The 17,730-nt window shown below is 45.5% G+C and overlaps 1 protein-coding gene across 2 annotated transcripts in view; it reads left to right on the top strand.

Annotated features, from left to right (window-relative positions):
- The first annotated feature begins 1,630 nt into the window (after positions 1-1,630).
- The window catches only part of LOC124273653 (serine/threonine-protein phosphatase 6 regulatory ankyrin repeat subunit B-like), a 28,385-nt gene continuing 12,285 nt past the window's right edge, over positions 1,631-17,730 (top strand). The window contains exons 1-4 of one of the 2 annotated variants that reach the window (XM_046708927.1): positions 1,648-1,719; positions 13,839-13,979; positions 16,470-16,512; positions 16,973-17,251. In XM_046708927.1, the coding sequence (XP_046564883.1) occupies positions 13,971-13,979; positions 16,470-16,512; positions 16,973-17,251 (331 nt within the window). In that variant the 5' untranslated portion in view covers positions 1,648-1,719; positions 13,839-13,970. Of the gene's footprint in view, positions 1,720-13,838; positions 13,980-16,469; positions 16,513-16,972; positions 17,252-17,730 lie in introns of both variants that reach the window. The other variant, XM_046708926.1, reaches the window with a different exon arrangement.

The raw sequence follows: 17,730 nt of genomic DNA, 5'->3' as shown, positions 1-17,730 counted from the left end.
TTGCTGTTTTGATGGATTTTACGTAATGGACTAAAAGTCAGCTGAAATTCAATTCTAACTTGCAGTGAACATCTGTATTATCGCATAGTTAGTTAATTTAATTGTGGAATAAAAGAAAAACAAAACGTTTCATATCATATGGTCTTTTTACATACTTGAGTTTAACAACTTTCTATTAAGATATAACCTTATGGTTAAGGATGTATTTTACGTTATGGCTTTTCTGGGAAAATGGAGAAAATAAACACGCGTCAAATCCTACTATGGGTTGGTTATACTTAGGTGCTAACGATGCCAGCAAATGGAGAAATCTACAAAGTCATGCCAAATATGTCAGGTGGCTACCAGTGAACATCGTCATAGTATTTTACGTTATGTATTTTACGTTATGTTTATGACTTAATACATTTATTGTCTATACATGATCAGCTATATACATTAATTTAAATCCAGGGGATAAATTATCAAATATAGGTTGTAACATACATACGTGAATTAGCGCACTTGTAACACGATAGTACGATACGATGTTCATGTGATGAACGGTGGCATAACGTAATATGAACCTGTATATTTGAGGAAATCTTTAAAGCTCTGTAAACGTTACATTTGCAATGTGCCGTTACCGACAATGAGTGTTATCGGTTTGAAGTTACTTAGGTGTAGTTTATGCTAAAAGATAGTCGTGTGTGTAAGGCCAAACGTTTCTTCCACGAACATAATGTTTTTCATAACATAACATACAAGATTCATAACGTAATATACAAACGAACCTACTTCCATCCCTATTAGGTATTATACTACAGACGATGTTTAGGACAGTGATTTTTATTTCTAAAAGTCTGTGAATATATATTCTTCATTATAAATGAATACAATTTGAAAAGTATACATATTTAATTGTTTAAACTACAGTTATCAATAATAATAAAATTTCATAAATAACATTTTTTTGGACTATGATAACAAGAAATTAGTTTGGAATTGTATGTTAAAAGTTCATAAACGTAAACACTTGACCTTTGCACAATGCAACTTACAACCTCTTATTCCAACCTTAGAATTTTTCAAAAATACATATTTGCAATTGTGCACTTCCACTGAGAATGAGTGATACGAGTGTTCCTTTGGACATAACTATTGCTGTATATTACAGAACCATGCAGGTGCTGACTGGTGAAACATTCGGAGCCTCCCGGGACTGCACGTACTTAAGCCATGTCGTTATTTAGCCCGGGCTTGATAACGGGAAAACAATAACGTTTTAAAGCCTATGGGAGTAAATTAGATCTTGAAAATGGAATGATATCCCTTCCCTGATGATTGCTGAATCGTGTTTACATGAAAAGTTTCAATCACTATTGCTGTAAGGGGATTTCATATTTACAAAATCGTTTTGGTAGGTTTTTCTCCTTTTTAAGACCTGCGCTTAAATTCAAGTCAAATGTTACCTTGTCAAAACAGGCAAAATCCATAATTAAGCCCTGGTAATTAAGCCCTGGTAATTAAGCCCAACGTGCAGTCCCAGTATTATCGTTGTAAAAATAGTTTCAATATTTTATGTACGCTTTGGTGACTTTGGTCAGAGTGAGTTAGTCGGGCTGCCATATTGCCAAGTTGTCTCCCCTGTTTCACAATACCGAAAGTAGCTTAAGGATTTCATGATTGTTTGCTCACGACAAGACGAGGAGAAAAATTAATCACAACAGACTTCGTTTTGTGAGTTAGTTTTGGTGTCTAACTTTCATTAAGTATATTTATCGTAAGAGAAAACATTCAACTGGAAACAAACGCACGTGTGTATTTGAATGTCTCACCTTTCTCGGCCCAATCCTTGTTACTCTGTCTCACAGCCCCTGAACCACATTATTTCCCCTACAGCCTAGCCCTCCCTGCAATGTAGTCTGTGTAACGGCCCCTTAACCACATTATTTCCCCTACAGCCTAGCCCTCCCTGCAATGTAGTCTATCTAACGGCCCCTGAACCACATTATTTCCCCTACAGCCTAGCCCTCCCTGCAATGTAGTCTGTCTCACAGCCCCTGAACATTATTAATTCCCCTACAGCCTAACCCTCCCTGCAATGTAGTCTGTCTCACAGCCCTTGAACCACATTATTTCCCCTACAGCCTAACCCTCCCTGCAATGTAGTCTGTCTCACAGCCCTGAACCACATTATTTCCCCTACAGCCTAACCCTCCCTGCAATGTAGTCTGTCTCACAGCCCCTGAACCACATTATTTCCCCTACAGCCTCACCCTCCCTGCAATGTAGTCTGTCTCACAGCCCCTGAACCACATTATTTCCCCTACAGCCTAGCCTCCCTCCTGCAATGTAGCTCTGTCCCCTGCAATGTAGTCGGCCCCTGAACCATTATTTCCCCCTACAGCCCTGTCTCACCCTGCAATGTAGCCTCTGTCTCACAGCCCCTGAACCACATTATTTCCCCTACAGCCTAGCCCTCCCTGCAATGTAGTCTGTCTCACAGCCCTGAACCACATTATTTCCCCTACAGCCTAACCCTCCCTGCAATGTAGTCTGTCTCACAGCCCTGAACCACATTATTTCCCCTACAGCCTAACCCTCCCTGCAATGTAGTCTGTCTCACAGCCCCTGAACCACATTATTTCCCCTACAGCCTAACCCTCCCTGCAATGTAGTCTGTCTCACAGCCCCTGAACCACATTATTTCCCCTACAGCCTAACCCTCCCCCTGCAATGTCACAGCCCTTATTTCCCCTACAGCCTAGCCCTCCTCTAGTCTGTCTCACAGCCCCTGAACCACATTATTTCCCCTACAGCCTAACCCTCCCTGCAATGTAGTCTGTCTCACAGCCCCTGAACCACATTATTTCCCCTACAGCCTAACCCTCCCTGCAATGTAGTCTGTCTCACAGCCCCTGAACCACATTATTTCCCCTACAGCCTAGCCCTCCCTGCAATGTAGTCTGTCTCACAGCCCCTGAACCACATTATTTCCCCTACAGCCTAGCCCTCCCTGCAATGTAGTCTGTCTCACAGCCCCTGAACCACATTATTTCCCCTACAGCCTAGCCCTCCCTGCAATGTAGTCTGTCTCACAGCCCCTGAACCACATTATTTCCCCTACAGCCTAACCCTCCCTGCAATGTAGTCTGTCTCACAGCCCCTGAACCACATTATTTCCCCTACAGCCTAACCTTCCCTGCAATGTAGTCTGTCTCACAGCCCCTGAACCACATTATTTCCCCTACAGCCTAACCCTCCCTGCAATGTAGTCTGTCTCACAGCCCCTGAACCACATTATTTCCCCTACAGCCTAACCCTCCTGCAATGTAGTCTGTCTCACAGCCCCCTGGACCACATTATTTCTTCCTACAGCTCTGGTTCTCCTGCAGTGTAGTTCGTCTCACTTGTGCCCCTGAACTATTATTGCATTTCCTATAGCTTTCCTCCAGTAATGGTCTGTCTCCTACGGTGCCTGGACCACATTATTTCCTACAGCCTAGCCCTCCTCCTGCAGTTCTGTCTCTCCAGCCTCAGACAGCCACATTATTTCCCCTACAGCCTAGCCCTCCTGCGGTGTAGTCTGTCTCAGCAGCCCTGGACCACATTATTTCCCTGCAGCCTAGCCCTCCTGCAGTGTGGTCTGTCTCACAGCCCCTGAACCACGTGGCGGCATTTCCCCTACAGCCTAACCCTCCCTGCAGTGTAGTCTGTCTCACAGCCCCCCTGAATCAGTGGTATTATTTCCTACAGCCTAACCCTCCTGTACTGGTTCTCTGACCCCTGAACTACATTATTTCCCCTACAGCCTAACTCCTCCTGTAATGTAGTCTGTCTCTACAGTCCCCAGAACCACATTATTTCCTACATTGTGCCTAGCTCTTTCACTGCAATGTAGTCTGTCTCACAGCCCCTGAACCATTATTTCCCCCTACAGCCTAACCTCCTGCAATGTAGTCTGTCTCCACATGTGTTCCTGAACCACATTATTTCCCTACAGCCTAACCTCCTGCAATGTAGTCCTGTCTCACAGCCCTGAACCACATTATTTCCCCTACAGCCTAGTCTCCTCCCTTGCAATGTTGTTCGTCTCACAGCCCCTGAACCACAGTTATTATTTCCTACAGCCTAACCCTCCCTGTGTAATGTAGATGTAGTCTGTCTCTCATGTGTGCCCCTGGAACCATTATTTCCCCTACAGCCTAACCCTCCTGCAATGTAGTCTGTCTCACAGCCCCTGAATCACATTATTTCCCCTACAGCCTAACCCTCCCTGCAATGTAGTCTGTCTGACAGCCCCTGAACCACATTTCCCCTACAGCCTAACCCTCCCTGTGAATGTAGTCTGTCTCTCATTTCACTGTAATGTAGTCTGTCTCACAGCCCCTAGAACCACATTATTTCCCCCTACAGCCTAACCTCCCTGTAATGTAGTCTGTCTCACAGCCCTGAACTACATTATTTCCCCTACAGCCTAATCCCTCCCTGCAATGTAGTCTGTCTCATTGCAGCCCTGAACCACATTATTTCCCCACAGCCTAGCTCTTCACTGCAATGTAGTCTGTCTCTCACAGCCCCTGAACCACATTATTTCCACAGCCCAGTTTCACTGCAATGTAGTCTGTCTCACAGCCCCTGAACCACATTATTTCCCACAGCCCAGCCTTTCACTGCAATGTAGTCTGTCTCACAGCCCCTGAACCACATTATTTCCCCACAGCCTAGCCTTTCACTGCAATGTAGCCATGTCTCACAGCCCCTGAACCATTATTTCCCCCACAGCCTAGCCTTTCTTACACTGCAATGTAGTCTGTCTCACAGCCCTGAACTATTATTTCCCCACAGCCTAGCTCCTCCTGCAATGTAGTCTGTCTCACAGCCCCTGAACCACATTATTTCCCCCACACAGCCTAGCTCCTCCCTGCAATGTAGTCTGTCTCACAGCCCCTGAACCACATTATTTCCCCCACAGCCTAGCTCCTCCCTGCAATGTAGTTCGTCTCACAGCCCCTGAACCACATTATTTCCCCACAGCCTAACCCTCCTTGCACAGTCTGTCTCACAGCCCTGAACCACATTATTTCTACAGCCTAGCTCCTCCCTGTAATGTAGTCTGTCTCTTACAGCCCCTGAACTACATTTCCCCACAGCTCTAGCTCCTCCTGCAATGTGAAGTCTGTCTCTACAGCCCTGAACCACATTATTCCCTACAGCCTAGCTCCTCCTGTAATGTAGTCTGTCTCACAGCCCCTGAACCACACATTTCCCTACAGCCTAACCTCCTCCTGTAATGTCTGTCTCACAGTGCCTGAACTACTATTTCCCCCTACAGCCTAACCCTCCCTGTAATGTCTGTCTCTACAGCTCAACCACATTAGTTCCCCTACAGCCTAACCTCCTGCAATGTAGTCCTTGTCTCACAGCCCCTGAACCATGGCTTATTTCCCCCTACAGCCTAACCACTCCCTGTAATGTAGTCACCTTGTCTCACAGCTCCCTTGAACTATTTCCTACAGCCTAATCCTCCTGCAATGTAGTCTGTCTCACAGCCCACTGAACCACATTATTTCCCCTACTGCCTAAGCCCTCCTGCAATGTAGTCCTGTCTCACAGCCCCCTGAAGACACAGTGTTTCCCTACTGCCTAGCTCCTCCCTGTGCAATGTAGTCTGTCTCACAGCCCCTAGGACCACATTATTCCCCTACAGCCTAGCCCTCCTGCAATGTAGTCTGTCTCACAGCCCTGAACCACATTATTTACCCTACAGCCTAACCCTCCCACACGAAATGTAGTCTGTCTCACAGCCCCTGAACCACATTATTTCCCTAATGCCTGGCCTCCCTGCAATGTAGTCTGTCTCACAGCCCTGAACCACATTATTTCCCCCCTACAGCCCAACTCCTCCAGTAATGTAATCTGTCTCACAGCCCCTGAACCACATTATTTCCCCTACTGCCTAACCCTCCCTTGCAATGTAGTCTGCTGTCTCACAGCCCCTGAACCACATTATTTCCCCTACAGCCTAACCCTCCCTGCAGTAGCAGTCTGTCTCACAGCCCCTGAGCCACATTATTTCCCCCACAACCTAGCCACTCCTGCAATGTAGTAGTCTGTCTCACAGCCCCTGAACCATTATTTCCCCCTACAGCCTAGCCCCTCCCTGCAATGTAGTCTGTCTCACAGCCCTGGACCACATTATTTGCCCTACAGCCTGGCCACTCCTGCAATGTAGTCTGTCTCCACAGCCTGTGAACCACATTATTTTCCCTACAGCCATAGTCCCTCCCTGCAGTAGTCTGTCTCACAGTCCCTGAACCACATTATTTACCCCTTCCCTGCCTAGCCCTCCCTGCAATGTAGTCTGTCTCACACCCCCTGAATCCACATTCCATTCTACCCTACTACCCTGGCTTTCCTGTCAGTCCCAGTCTGTTTCCCCTCCCTTCTATCTCCTTCCCCCACTGCACCCTGTCTGTCCTCCATCCCATTCCCTTCCCTCCCTGTCTGTCCATTATTTCCCTGTCCATCAGTCTGTCCATTATTTCCATTTCTTCCATCTCCTGATGGTCTGTCTTCCCCAGCCCCTGCAATGGTTCTGTCTGTGTGTGGTCTGTTTCCACGGCTTCCACAGCCACCTGCAATGTAGTCTGTCCTGGTCCCCTGTTTCCATAATTTTCCCTCCACTGTCCCAGTCTGTCACAAGTCCATTTCCATTATTTCCCCTAGTCCCTCCCCTGTAGTCCTGTCCTTCAGGTTCCACATTATTTCCTGCACCCTCCACCACATTCTTCTGTGTAGTCCATCTCCACAGTCCCTGGGTTTCACTCCACTGCCCATTAGTATGGTCCACAGTCCATTATTTTCTGTGTAAGTCTGTCACTGTGTGGTCTGTTTCCCATTATTTTCCACTGTGTCATTTCTGGTTCTGTGTTCCTCTGTGTAGTTGTCCTGGTCCATGTATTTCCCTTCTTCCTGTGTCCTGGGTGTGTGGTCTGTCTGTTCGTGTCCATCTCCACTCCTTGTGTGGTCCTTCGTTCCATGTGTGTGGTCTGTCCACTCCTTTTTTTCTGTGTAATCTGTCTCATTTTCAGTATGGTCTGTCTCACCTCCACTGGGTGTGTCACTGCCTCCGTGTCTCCATGGTTTCCTGTGGTTCCTCCACCTGTCAAGTCCTGTCTCGGTGTGTGTTCCTTCTCTCCTTCTTCCTCCTGTGTCTGTGTCTCATGTTTCCATTATTTCCCATTTCCACTGTGTAGTCTGTTTCCTTCGTTTCCATTGTGTGCCTCCTCCATGGTCTGTCTCTCCATTATTTCCTTCCTGTGGTCTGTCTCCTGGGTTGTGTATTTTGGTTTCCTTCCTTCCTGTCTCCATTATTTCCTGTGTGTGCTGTGTCGTTATTTTCCTGTGTCTGTCTTCCTTGGTCTGTCTCCTTCCTGTGTGGTCTGTCATGTGTGTCCATGCGTTTGTGTGTGTGGTCTGTGGGTTGTTGTGTGTGGTCTGTGTTCCACTGTGTGGTCTGTCTCATTGATTCCTGGCCTGTGTGGTCCTGTCTGGCCTGGTTGTGTGTGGTCTGTCTCCGGCCTGGGGCCATTCCACTGTATGGTCTGTCTCACAGCCTGGGTTTCCTTGTGTGGTCTGTCTCTGTGGTTGGTCGGTCTGTCCTTCAGTCTCCTGGCCTCGGGTTTCGGTGTGTGTGTGGTGTGTGTGTCTGTCTCCTCCACTGTGTGGTCTGTCTGTGTGTGTGGTCTGTCTCAGCCATGTGTGGTCTGTCTGGGTTATGCAGTGTGGTCTGTCTCCTTCCTTCCCTCCACCATGTGGTCCTGTCTCCACGGCCTCGGGTCATTCGTTCCTTCACCTGTGTGGTCTGTCTCCTTCCGTTTCCCATTCTTCCTTCCACTGTGTGGTCTGTCCTCCTGTGTGGTCTGTGTCTCTGGCACTCCACCATGTGTCTCATTTCCATCATTCCTTCTGTTCCTTCAAGTCCTTCCGTTCCCATTCCTTTCCTTCCTCCCTCACTGTGTGATCTGTCTCCACCTGGGTTCCTTCCTCCTGTGTGGTTGTCATCCTTGTGTTTCGTGTTCCTGTGTGTGGTCTGTCTCTGTGTTCCTGCAGTGTGGTCTCCACTCCTGGATTCCATGCAGCCTGTGTTGTCAAGTCTCGTGATTGTTTCCGTTCCTGCAGTGTGGTCTGTGTGTGTGTGGTCTGTGGTTCCATGTGTGTGGTCTGTCTCAGCCCTGGGTTATTTCCTTCCTCCTGTGTGGTCTGTCTCCTTCCTGTGTCTGTGTGGTCTGTCTCCATTGTTTCCTGTGTGTGGGTCTGTCCATCATTCCTGTGTGGTCTGTCTCCTGTCTTGGGGCTCATTCCTTCCTGTCTTGGTCCTGTCTCATTATTTCCTCCATGTGTGTGGTCTGTCTCCTCCAGTTGTGTGTGGGTCCTGTCCTCCCATTATTTCCTTCCACTGTGTGGTCTGTCTCCATATTATTTCCCTACAGCCCTCCATACAGTGTGGTCTGTCTCACATTATTTCCTGGCCTGTGTGGTCTGTCTCATTGTTCCTGTGGCCACTCCTGTGTGGTCCTGTCTCCTGGTTGGTGTGGTCTGTCTCCTTCCTTCTTCTATTTTCCTCCATATGTGTAGTCTCTCACAGTCCCTTCTTCCCCTTCTTTTTTAGTCTGTCTTCCATTCCTTCCCTACAGCCTAGCCCTCCCATGGTCTGTCTCACGGCCCCTGAACATTGTCAGTTACGGCCTAGCCACTCCACGTGTGGTCTGTCTCCTCAGTTTCCATTCCTTCCCTCCACAATGGTCTCCTTCAGGTTTCCATTATTTCCTTCCTTCCTTCTGTCCTTCGTTTCCATTCTTCCCCCCTTCCTGTCTATCTCCTTCACCACCATGTGTCTGTCCTTCCCTTCCCCCCCTTCCTTTCCATCTGTCCCATTATTTCCCTTCTCCATTCCATCTCCTTTCCCTTCTTTCCACCATGTAGTCTGTCTCCTTCCTCTGTTTCCCTTCTTCCTTCCTTCCTTCCCTTCACCTCCCTGTCCTTCCCATTATTTCCTTCCTCCACCATGTTTCCCATTCCCCCTTCCCTCCCTTGTCCTTCATTCTTCCACTTATGTCTATCCTTATTTCATTCCCCTACCAATGTTTCCTTCTTCCTTCTTGTCCTCCATTTCCCCATTCCATTCCCCTTCCACCATGTCCATTTCCTTCCATGTAACCTCCATTTCTTCCCCCTCCATATAAGTCTATCCTCCACGTTTCCTTCCTTTCCTCCCTCTGTCTCCTTGTTTCCCATTATTTCCATGCCGTCTGTCCATTATTTCCTTCCCTGTGTCTGTCCTTCCATTATTTCCTTCCTCCATGTAGTCCTTCATTATTTCCCCTTCCTCTGTGTTATCTGTCTCCATGTTCCACATTCTTCCCCTTCCACTCTTTGTGTCTGTCTCCTTCCTGTGTGGTCTCCACATTATTTCCTTCCTGTGTGTGGTCCTGTCTCATTGTTCCTTCCACGTGTGGTCTGTCTCTGTGGGTGTTTCCTTGTGTGGTCTCATTCCTGTGGCCCTGTGTGGTCCTTCCTGTGGTCTGTCTCCTTGTGGTTTGTGTTCCATTTCTTCCTGTGTGGTCCTTGTCCTCCTTGGGCTCCACATTCTTCCTTCCTGTGTCTGTCTCCTTCCTTGTGCTTCCACCTTGTGCTGGTCCTGTCTCTGTGGCCTCCTTCTTGGTCTGTGTCCTTGGGGCCCTGTTATTTCCTGGCCTTGTGTGGTCTGTCTCACGGCCTGGGTTCCACCTGTGTGGTCTGTCTGTGTGTGGCCACTCCTGTGTGTCTGTCTCATTCTTCCTCCTGTGTGTGGTCTGTCTCACAGCCCTGGGGTTATTTCCTGTGATCTGTCTCCTTGGATCGTTGTTCCTGTGTGCTGGTCTGTCTGTTGTTCCTTCCTCCATACTGTGTGGTCTGTCTGTGTGTCTCCATGTGTGTCTGTCTTCCTGTGTCTGTCTCATTCTTCCACTGTGTCTTCCTTGTCTGTCTGTCTGTCTTGTGTTGTCTGGGTTCCACTGTGTGGGTGTGTGTGTGGTCTGTCTGTGGTCGTTCCATGTGTGGTCCTGTCATGTGTTCCTGTGTGGGTCTGTCCTCGGTGTTCCTGTGTGTGTGGTCCATCTCCGGGTGTTCCTGTGTGGTCTGTCTCCTGGTTATTTCCTGTGTGTCTCTGTGGGTGTGTGTGGTTGTGGGTCCTTCCTGTCCACTGTGTGTCTCACAGCCTCCGGTGTGGTCTGTCTCCTTCACGTTGTTTCATTTCTTGTCTTGTCCTTCACATTCATTTCCATTTTGTGTGTGTGGTCTGTCTCCATTTCCATTGTTCCCTCCACCACTGTGTAGTCCTTTGTTATTTCCTTCTTCCTCCACCTGTGTAGTCTGTCTCACGGCCTACATTTCCTGTGTGGTCTGTGTCTGGTTCGTTTCCTGGTCTGTCCATTTCAGACATTGTTTCCTTCTTTCCTGTGTAGTCCTGTCTCCATTTCATTATTTCCCCTTCTTTTCCTCCCTGTGTGTCTCCCTTCTTTATTATTTCCCTTCCACATGTCTGTCTCCCTTCCGTTCCATTATTTCCCTTCCCTCCACCTGTGTGGTCTGTCTCCTTCTGTTATTTCCCTTCCTTCCACCTGTGAGTCTGTCTCACAGCCCCTGAACCACATTATTTCCCCTACAGCCTAGCCCTCCCTGCAATGTAGTCTGTCTCACAGCCCCTGAACCACATTATTTCCCCTACAGCCTAGCCCTCCCTGCAATGTAGTCTGTCTCACAGCCCCTGAACCACATTATTTCCCCCACAGCTAGCCTCCCTGCAATGTAGTCTGTCTCACAGCCCCTGAACCATTATTTCTCCACAGCCTAGCCCTCTGCAATGTAGTCTGTCTCACAGCCCCTGAACCCATTATTTCCCCACAGCTCCCTCTCCTGCAATGTAGTCTGTCTCACAGCCCCTGAACCACATTATTTCCCTACAGCCTAGCCCTGTCTCACAGCCCCTGAACCACATTATTTCCCCCACAGCCTAGCCCTCCCTGCAATGTAGTCTGTCTCACAGCCCCTGAACCACATTATTTCCCCCACAGCCTAGCCCTCCCTGCAATGTAGTCTGTCTCACAGCCCCTGAACCACATTATTTCCCCTACAGCCTAACCCTCCCTGCAATGTAGTCTGTCTCACAGCCCCTGAACCACATTATTTCCCCTACAGCCTAGCCCTCCCTGCAATGTAGTCTGTCTCACAGCCCCTGAACCACATTATTTCCCCTACAGCCTAGCCCTCCCTGCAATGTAGTCTGTCTCACAGCCCCACATAATTCCCCTACAACCACATTATTTCCCCCCTACAGCCTAGCAATGTAGTCTGTCTCCTGAACCATTATGTAACCCTCCCTGCAATGTAGTCTGTCTCACAGCCCCTGAACCACATTATTTCCCCTACAGCCTAACCCTCCCTGCAATGTAGTCTGTCTCACAGCCCCTGAACCACATTATTTCCCCTACAGCCTAGCCCTCCCTGCAATGTAGTCTGTCTCACAGCCCCTGAACCACATTATTTCCCCTACAGCCTAGCCCTCCCTGCAATGTAGTCTGTCTCACAGCCCCTGAACCACATTATTTCCCCTACAGCCTAGCCCTCCCTGCAATGTAGTCTGTCTCACAGCCCCTGAACCACATTATTTCCCCTACAGCCTAGCCCCCCCTGCAATGTAGTCTGTCTCACAGCCCCTGAACCACATTATTTCCCCTACAGCCTAGCCCCTCCTGCAATGTAGTCTGTGCAATGTAGTCTGTCTCACAGCCCCTGAACCACATTATTTCTACAGCCTAACCCTGTCACAGCCCCTGAACCACATTATTTCCCCTAGCCCTCCCTGCCACTGAACCACATTATTTCCCCTACAGCCTAACCCTCCCTGCAATGTAGTCTGTCTCACAGCCCCTGAACCACATTATTTCCCCTACAGCCTAACCCTCCCTGCAATGTAGTCTGTCTCACAGCCCCTGAACCACATTATTTCCCCTACAGCCTAGCCCTCCCTGTAATGCTAAAGCCCTAAATGAACCAGACCTAGATTCCCTCAGGTTCTGAATCTGCCATCTTACTGGGGTTCCTTTTCAATTTAAATGGTTTATTTGTTACTATCAATATTGCTATAAAGGGACTAAGCGTCAATCTAAATCCTTGTTAAAACTTCACATTTACTGAGAAAGTGTAATCACGAACACGTTACATGTTATGCATCCTTTTGAAATATCAGTTACAATTACATATGTATAATTTACTTGACTAACATGACACGTGTCCTCACCGTTACGATTTTTTGCTTTGATACAAGTTAATATATAGGTTAGGTCTACTATGGGTTGCGCCCCTTGCTTCCTCGACGTTCACTCTGTACCGCTAACATGGCTCACCCTCCAGTGCACTCGCGGGTGGGAGGAGAGGTGATTCGTCTTTACTGAGTTAAAGTAAGTGAGTGAGTTTAGTTTTACGCCGCATCCAGTGACCAACATCATAAGCATCGACCTGCGCACTTGGGATACGATGATGTCAAGTCGGCGAGCCTGACCACCCGATCCCGTTAATCGCTTTTTACGACATCAAAGTCAAAGTCAAAGGTGTTTTATTGTATCAAATGCCATCAGCCGATATACAAGTTTACATAAACACACTGGTTGACAATATACCGATTAGTAGATACAGTGGAAATGATAACAAATATAACATTCATTTAACAATAGGTGGTAATCAGGAGGACCTTTTAGAGTAAGGTAAATCTGAAATCCCATTCAACAAGTTATTTCTGAGGTCCATTCCATGTTTTACAAGTAAAGCTAATTTAAATATTACATCGGCATCATTCAATGACAAAATAGAAACAAACCCTATTCTACTCATCTTAGATGAGAAACGTTATGGTATATATCTAGTTCGTATTTCTGCATAATAAGGACATTCAAAGGTAAAATGTATTTCGTCATGGACATTATGGACAAATTCTTTGTATTCCTTCAAGTGGTATATTCCGTCCATAATTAATCATTAGTTTTGACAAGCCAAGTCTGCATTTAATATATTTATTTCAGATCTGATGTTACTATTTGTTCAAACTAATAAATATTTTTCTGGCTCTAATAACGTCTTAAGCATTTTGTACAGATCACAACGTGAACTGTTTTCTAAGTTGGATCGCCCTCCCTGATAGAACATATTTATTGCTACTTTGCAAAAATCATCTAGAAATAGATTTAGATAGCCAACAGATTGATTAAACCATACAAACCCATATCCATGTGAGAATAATAGTGTGCTTATATGCGATACCAATGTAACCTTACCGATACTATCTAGATGAAAGAGTATGTTATAAGCTATTTTCGGAAGCAGATGTTCTGGACTATGGATGATATTAAACGAATACTTTAAACACTTTATTTGCGAATTAATGTAAAGTAGGTATCTTCCACATTCGCCATATATCATATTATTTGGAAACAAACAAACATTTTGCATGCCATTAGATGAATTCTTTCTAAACATTCAAATCTTTGGTAACCCCACACTTGGGATCCATACAATAGAATTGGGTGTATTTAGGTATCAAATGATTTGAAAAATACATTAGGTGTAATAAGTTTATGCGACCAAGTGTATGCGAAACCGACATCATATTAAGTAAAGCTCGTTTCCCGCGCAGTGATAAGTCAGAAACACATTTGTCCATATTTAGAGTTGAATAAAACATTATACCAATATACTTATAACCATTAACTACATTAATTCGTTGTCCATTTAAGTACCATCTTTCCTTAAAATTTAAGGGGCCCCCCATCCTGAAGATTATAATATCTGTAATCTAACCTGGATCTTCACCGTTTAACAACACTGATCTTCTATAGGACAGTTTCCACTAACCAGTCAGAAATGACACACAAGCTTTTGGGAGAGGCGTCATGATATATGTTAGTAAATGTGCCTTCAAAAGGGTGGTAGATCTAGAAAATATTCATTACAACACTATAACATTTCGACATTATAATGCTATTTCTTCCACAAAAACCTTTAATATTCTGTGTTGTATACAGACCCGAGCATACACTTATACATTTTGAGAACGTTTAGAGAACGTGTAGAAACAGCTCAAAATACATCAGGTAAGAGTATGATATAAATGAAACGTTGATGTCTTGTAAAAAACATACATTCACTCGGACCTAATAAAGTTACGTAAAAAATTCATCGTTCTTCTAAAAGTTATTTATTTCTTTGGTATGCCATGACTAATTGCAGACATATTAAAGTCTTCATCTTAGGGCAGTATCTTCTGGAACATTTCGAAACTAGTACGACCCCTGCCGCCATTGCATCTTGCACGAATCAAAACTTATTTCGCCAAGAGTAGTCCTGCGACAACTATAAAGTCATTTGCATATTTTCTGTCCAAAACATATAACAGGAAGTGGCATGAAAGGTGTATGGCACGTTTTAAGGATGCAACAAATATTTTGTTAAATTACTGTTACTTTGTATCCAAATGAACAGAAGTTTCGGATGTTTTGGTTAAAAACATGATTTGTTACTAATGGTAATGGAATTCTTAAATAATCTTTAATATTAAAACTATTTAGATCCGTCACTTGTCTTAAAGACACTATGTCACACCATAGGCGGATCCAGGGTGTGTGTGTGTACAGGGTGCGACACCCAACCACCCCACAGAACAGAAACAGAAATAATGCCTTTTAATCCCAACAATACTAACTATCAGCCCTCAGGGAAGCTACCATATAATTTATTCCAAACAAAATTACGTAGTTAGATAACAATATAAAATTAAAAAGTTTGAATGGATTAATGCCATTCAATTATTTCAAGCGAAGCCCATAGAGTAGTGCCCCTTAGAGTGCTCTTTATGAATATCGTATAGCTTCTGTAGACACAGAAACAAATTCGGCAAACACCGACGACACCACGTGCGACAGTTTTAGATGTACGGAGCAATTGTTTACAATCCATATATGGCAAGTGTTCTCTGTTTGGAAGCTATTCGCCTCGAAGTCTCAATTATCGATTACAGGCAAGTCGTAAGGGATAATAAATCAACAGGAAGCTAAAGTGAGTGCATATGCCCCACTATGTATAATATAGGCCACAATCTTGTCTAAAATGTGTCACATATAGAGTCTTTACAGGGGCACTATATAAATATCCTATAATACAAAAAAGATAATTCAAGGTAACTTTTTCATTTGGGTGCGCCGTTTTGATAGACACACGTCAGATGCCGTGGGAGGTAATCTTAACAGAAAATTTTCACGTCACATCGGCAATATTTCAACCATATCGTGACGACAATTTGCATGTAAGTACTAAATATATTAGGAATAAGAAACCTCTTATCGATCGACAGTAGAATATCTAGATTATCACAGGTATAAGTTAAAACTAGTTGATGACATTTAAAAGAATAAATTAACAAACGACAAAACATTGTAAAAGTCGGCTCTAGATCGCCAGTACCTAAAGATAGATCACCATACTAGGGACCATGGGGACTTTCAGTACATTTGCTACTTGCATGGAGCCTGGCTGGATCTGAACCATGCCTTCAGTCACTTGCCTCAATTACTGAGTCTAGCCAAAATTTAAAATGTATTTAAAGTACTAGCATGCATAAAGATACTTTGAATGATGTGGGACTTACATATCCTCTTATTGATCACTTAAATGTCAAGGCCATCTATGGCCGACAAGTGAGTATGATTGCCGATGGTTTTGGGGAAAATGCTTACTGTCGAGGAAATGATTTGTAGATGTTGCAATAAGTTTTTAGACCCGTGGAATGCCGCTGCCGATCGAATCTAGCCCTACATAGGTGCTGTCAACGTGGCTGGAATTAATAAACGAATTTAAAAGGTGAGTTTTCGCTGTCTTGGGTGATCCATGATTTTGGCTTGGAATTGCGGAGGTTGCTGTTTTCGGTGAGTCGTTGCCCCTCGACGGGGCCTCAAAAATAGTTTAGGTGGTGAAATCTAACTTAGATTGAGGAGGGAGTGGTTCCGTCGTTACATCCCTTTCCTTTTATATAGTACTAGGGTAGGGTCAATATACCTATATGTCTTTCTAACGCTGTTTCTAACCGTGACACGCCCCTGTGATCTCAAGAGTGTCGTGCGCAATAAAATGAATCACCAGAAGTTTATTACTTCAGTAATGCCGGCGCCTTTGATCACAAAGTGAAGCATTCTCAGCTCTGCTATGCCATGCCATGCTATGCTATGCTCTGCCATGCCATGCTATGCTCAGCTCTGCTATGCCATGCCATGCTATGCTATTTCCAAGTAGTCACTGTGGCAGCAACCTCATGCTTAGTCAACCAGACACATCACAACAGAAAACAGTAATTTTTACAATGACGAAGAGAACGATAAGAAATTTCTTTTCTTTTTCAGACACAGCCAGTGATGAAGTACATATTGGTGGTCACAATATTTGGTGAGTATTGTTGCCATAATTATAAATAAGGGTTAGAACGCGAGTGTATTGATAGGCATCCGGTGTAGGGATAAACATTTGATTAGATGGATGGATGGCTGGTTGGTTGGTTGGCTGGTTGGCTGGCTGGCTGGCTGGTTGGTTGGCTGGCTTGGTTGGTTGGTTGGTTGGTTGGCTGGCTGGCTGGCTGGCTGGCTGGCTGGCTGGTTGGTTGGTTGGTTGGTTGGCTGGCTGGCTTGGTTGGTTGGTTGGTTGGCTGGTTGGTTGGTTGGCTGGCTGGCTGGCTGGTTGGTTGGTTGGTTGGCTGGCTGGCTGGTTGGTTGGTTGGCTGGTTGGCTGGTTGGCTGGCTGGCTGGCTGGCTGGCTGGTTGGGTGGTTGGTTGGTTGGTTTGTTGGTTGGGTGATTGAAAAAAAGGTTTGAGAGCAGTTTAATCACCATGATTATATTTCTCTGTTTCAGCCATTGGAGGAAAGGGCGAGGAGTGTCCCTTGGGTACATATGGTGAAACCTGTGATAAAAACTGCAGTACTAACTGTGCCCCTTCTCCTTTTGACAAGGCGGTCTTCTGTCACAAACTGACTGGAAGATGTTCAGAAGGATGCAAAAGAGGCTGGCATGGGGACCAGTGTAATCTGGGGTGTAGCAAGAACTGCCTCAACTATGTCTGTAACGTAGATACTGGAACTTGCATAAGATGTAAAGCGAACTATTCAGGGGATTATTGTGAGACATACGAAGGTACGTGGACTGAAGACTATGTATTTTTTATGTGGCTTTCATGATAACATGCACACAATTATTTCCCGTCAAGCGATACCTGACACATGACGGTACATGACAGTAATTGTTACTATATGTCAAAAGCATACCTATTTCTAGTCATATGAACAGGATACAAGACACATTGGTTGGTGACAGGGTAACCTGCAGACACAGTCGACTAAATCAGCAGTCAGGAGCTGAATCCCAGTGGGTATGTGAGGAATTTAGTACAGGTAGTTGTACTCGAAGTACATATTTCCCAATTCATAACGACTAATACTATGACCCACATGGGTAAACAAAGTTAAACAGTTTAGTGAGGTTTCGCTTGTTTACAAAACGCGTCCAGATATTTGGAATATTGCTAAGAGTGACGTTACAGAGGTGGTTCCACACGCCCTGCAAGCATGATACACTCCGCTGCTGGAGAGGCCTGATGTGGGAACAGTGGGGCC

This window comes from Haliotis rubra, unplaced genomic scaffold (assembly GCF_003918875.1).
Source record: "Haliotis rubra isolate DU_JTF1 unplaced genomic scaffold, ASM391887v1 Scf1827, whole genome shotgun sequence".
Lineage (NCBI taxonomy): Eukaryota > Metazoa > Mollusca > Gastropoda > Lepetellida > Haliotidae > Haliotis > Haliotis rubra.
The sequence above is the reverse complement of the archived record's forward strand: the minus strand, read 5'-3'. Positions and strand labels throughout refer to the sequence as shown.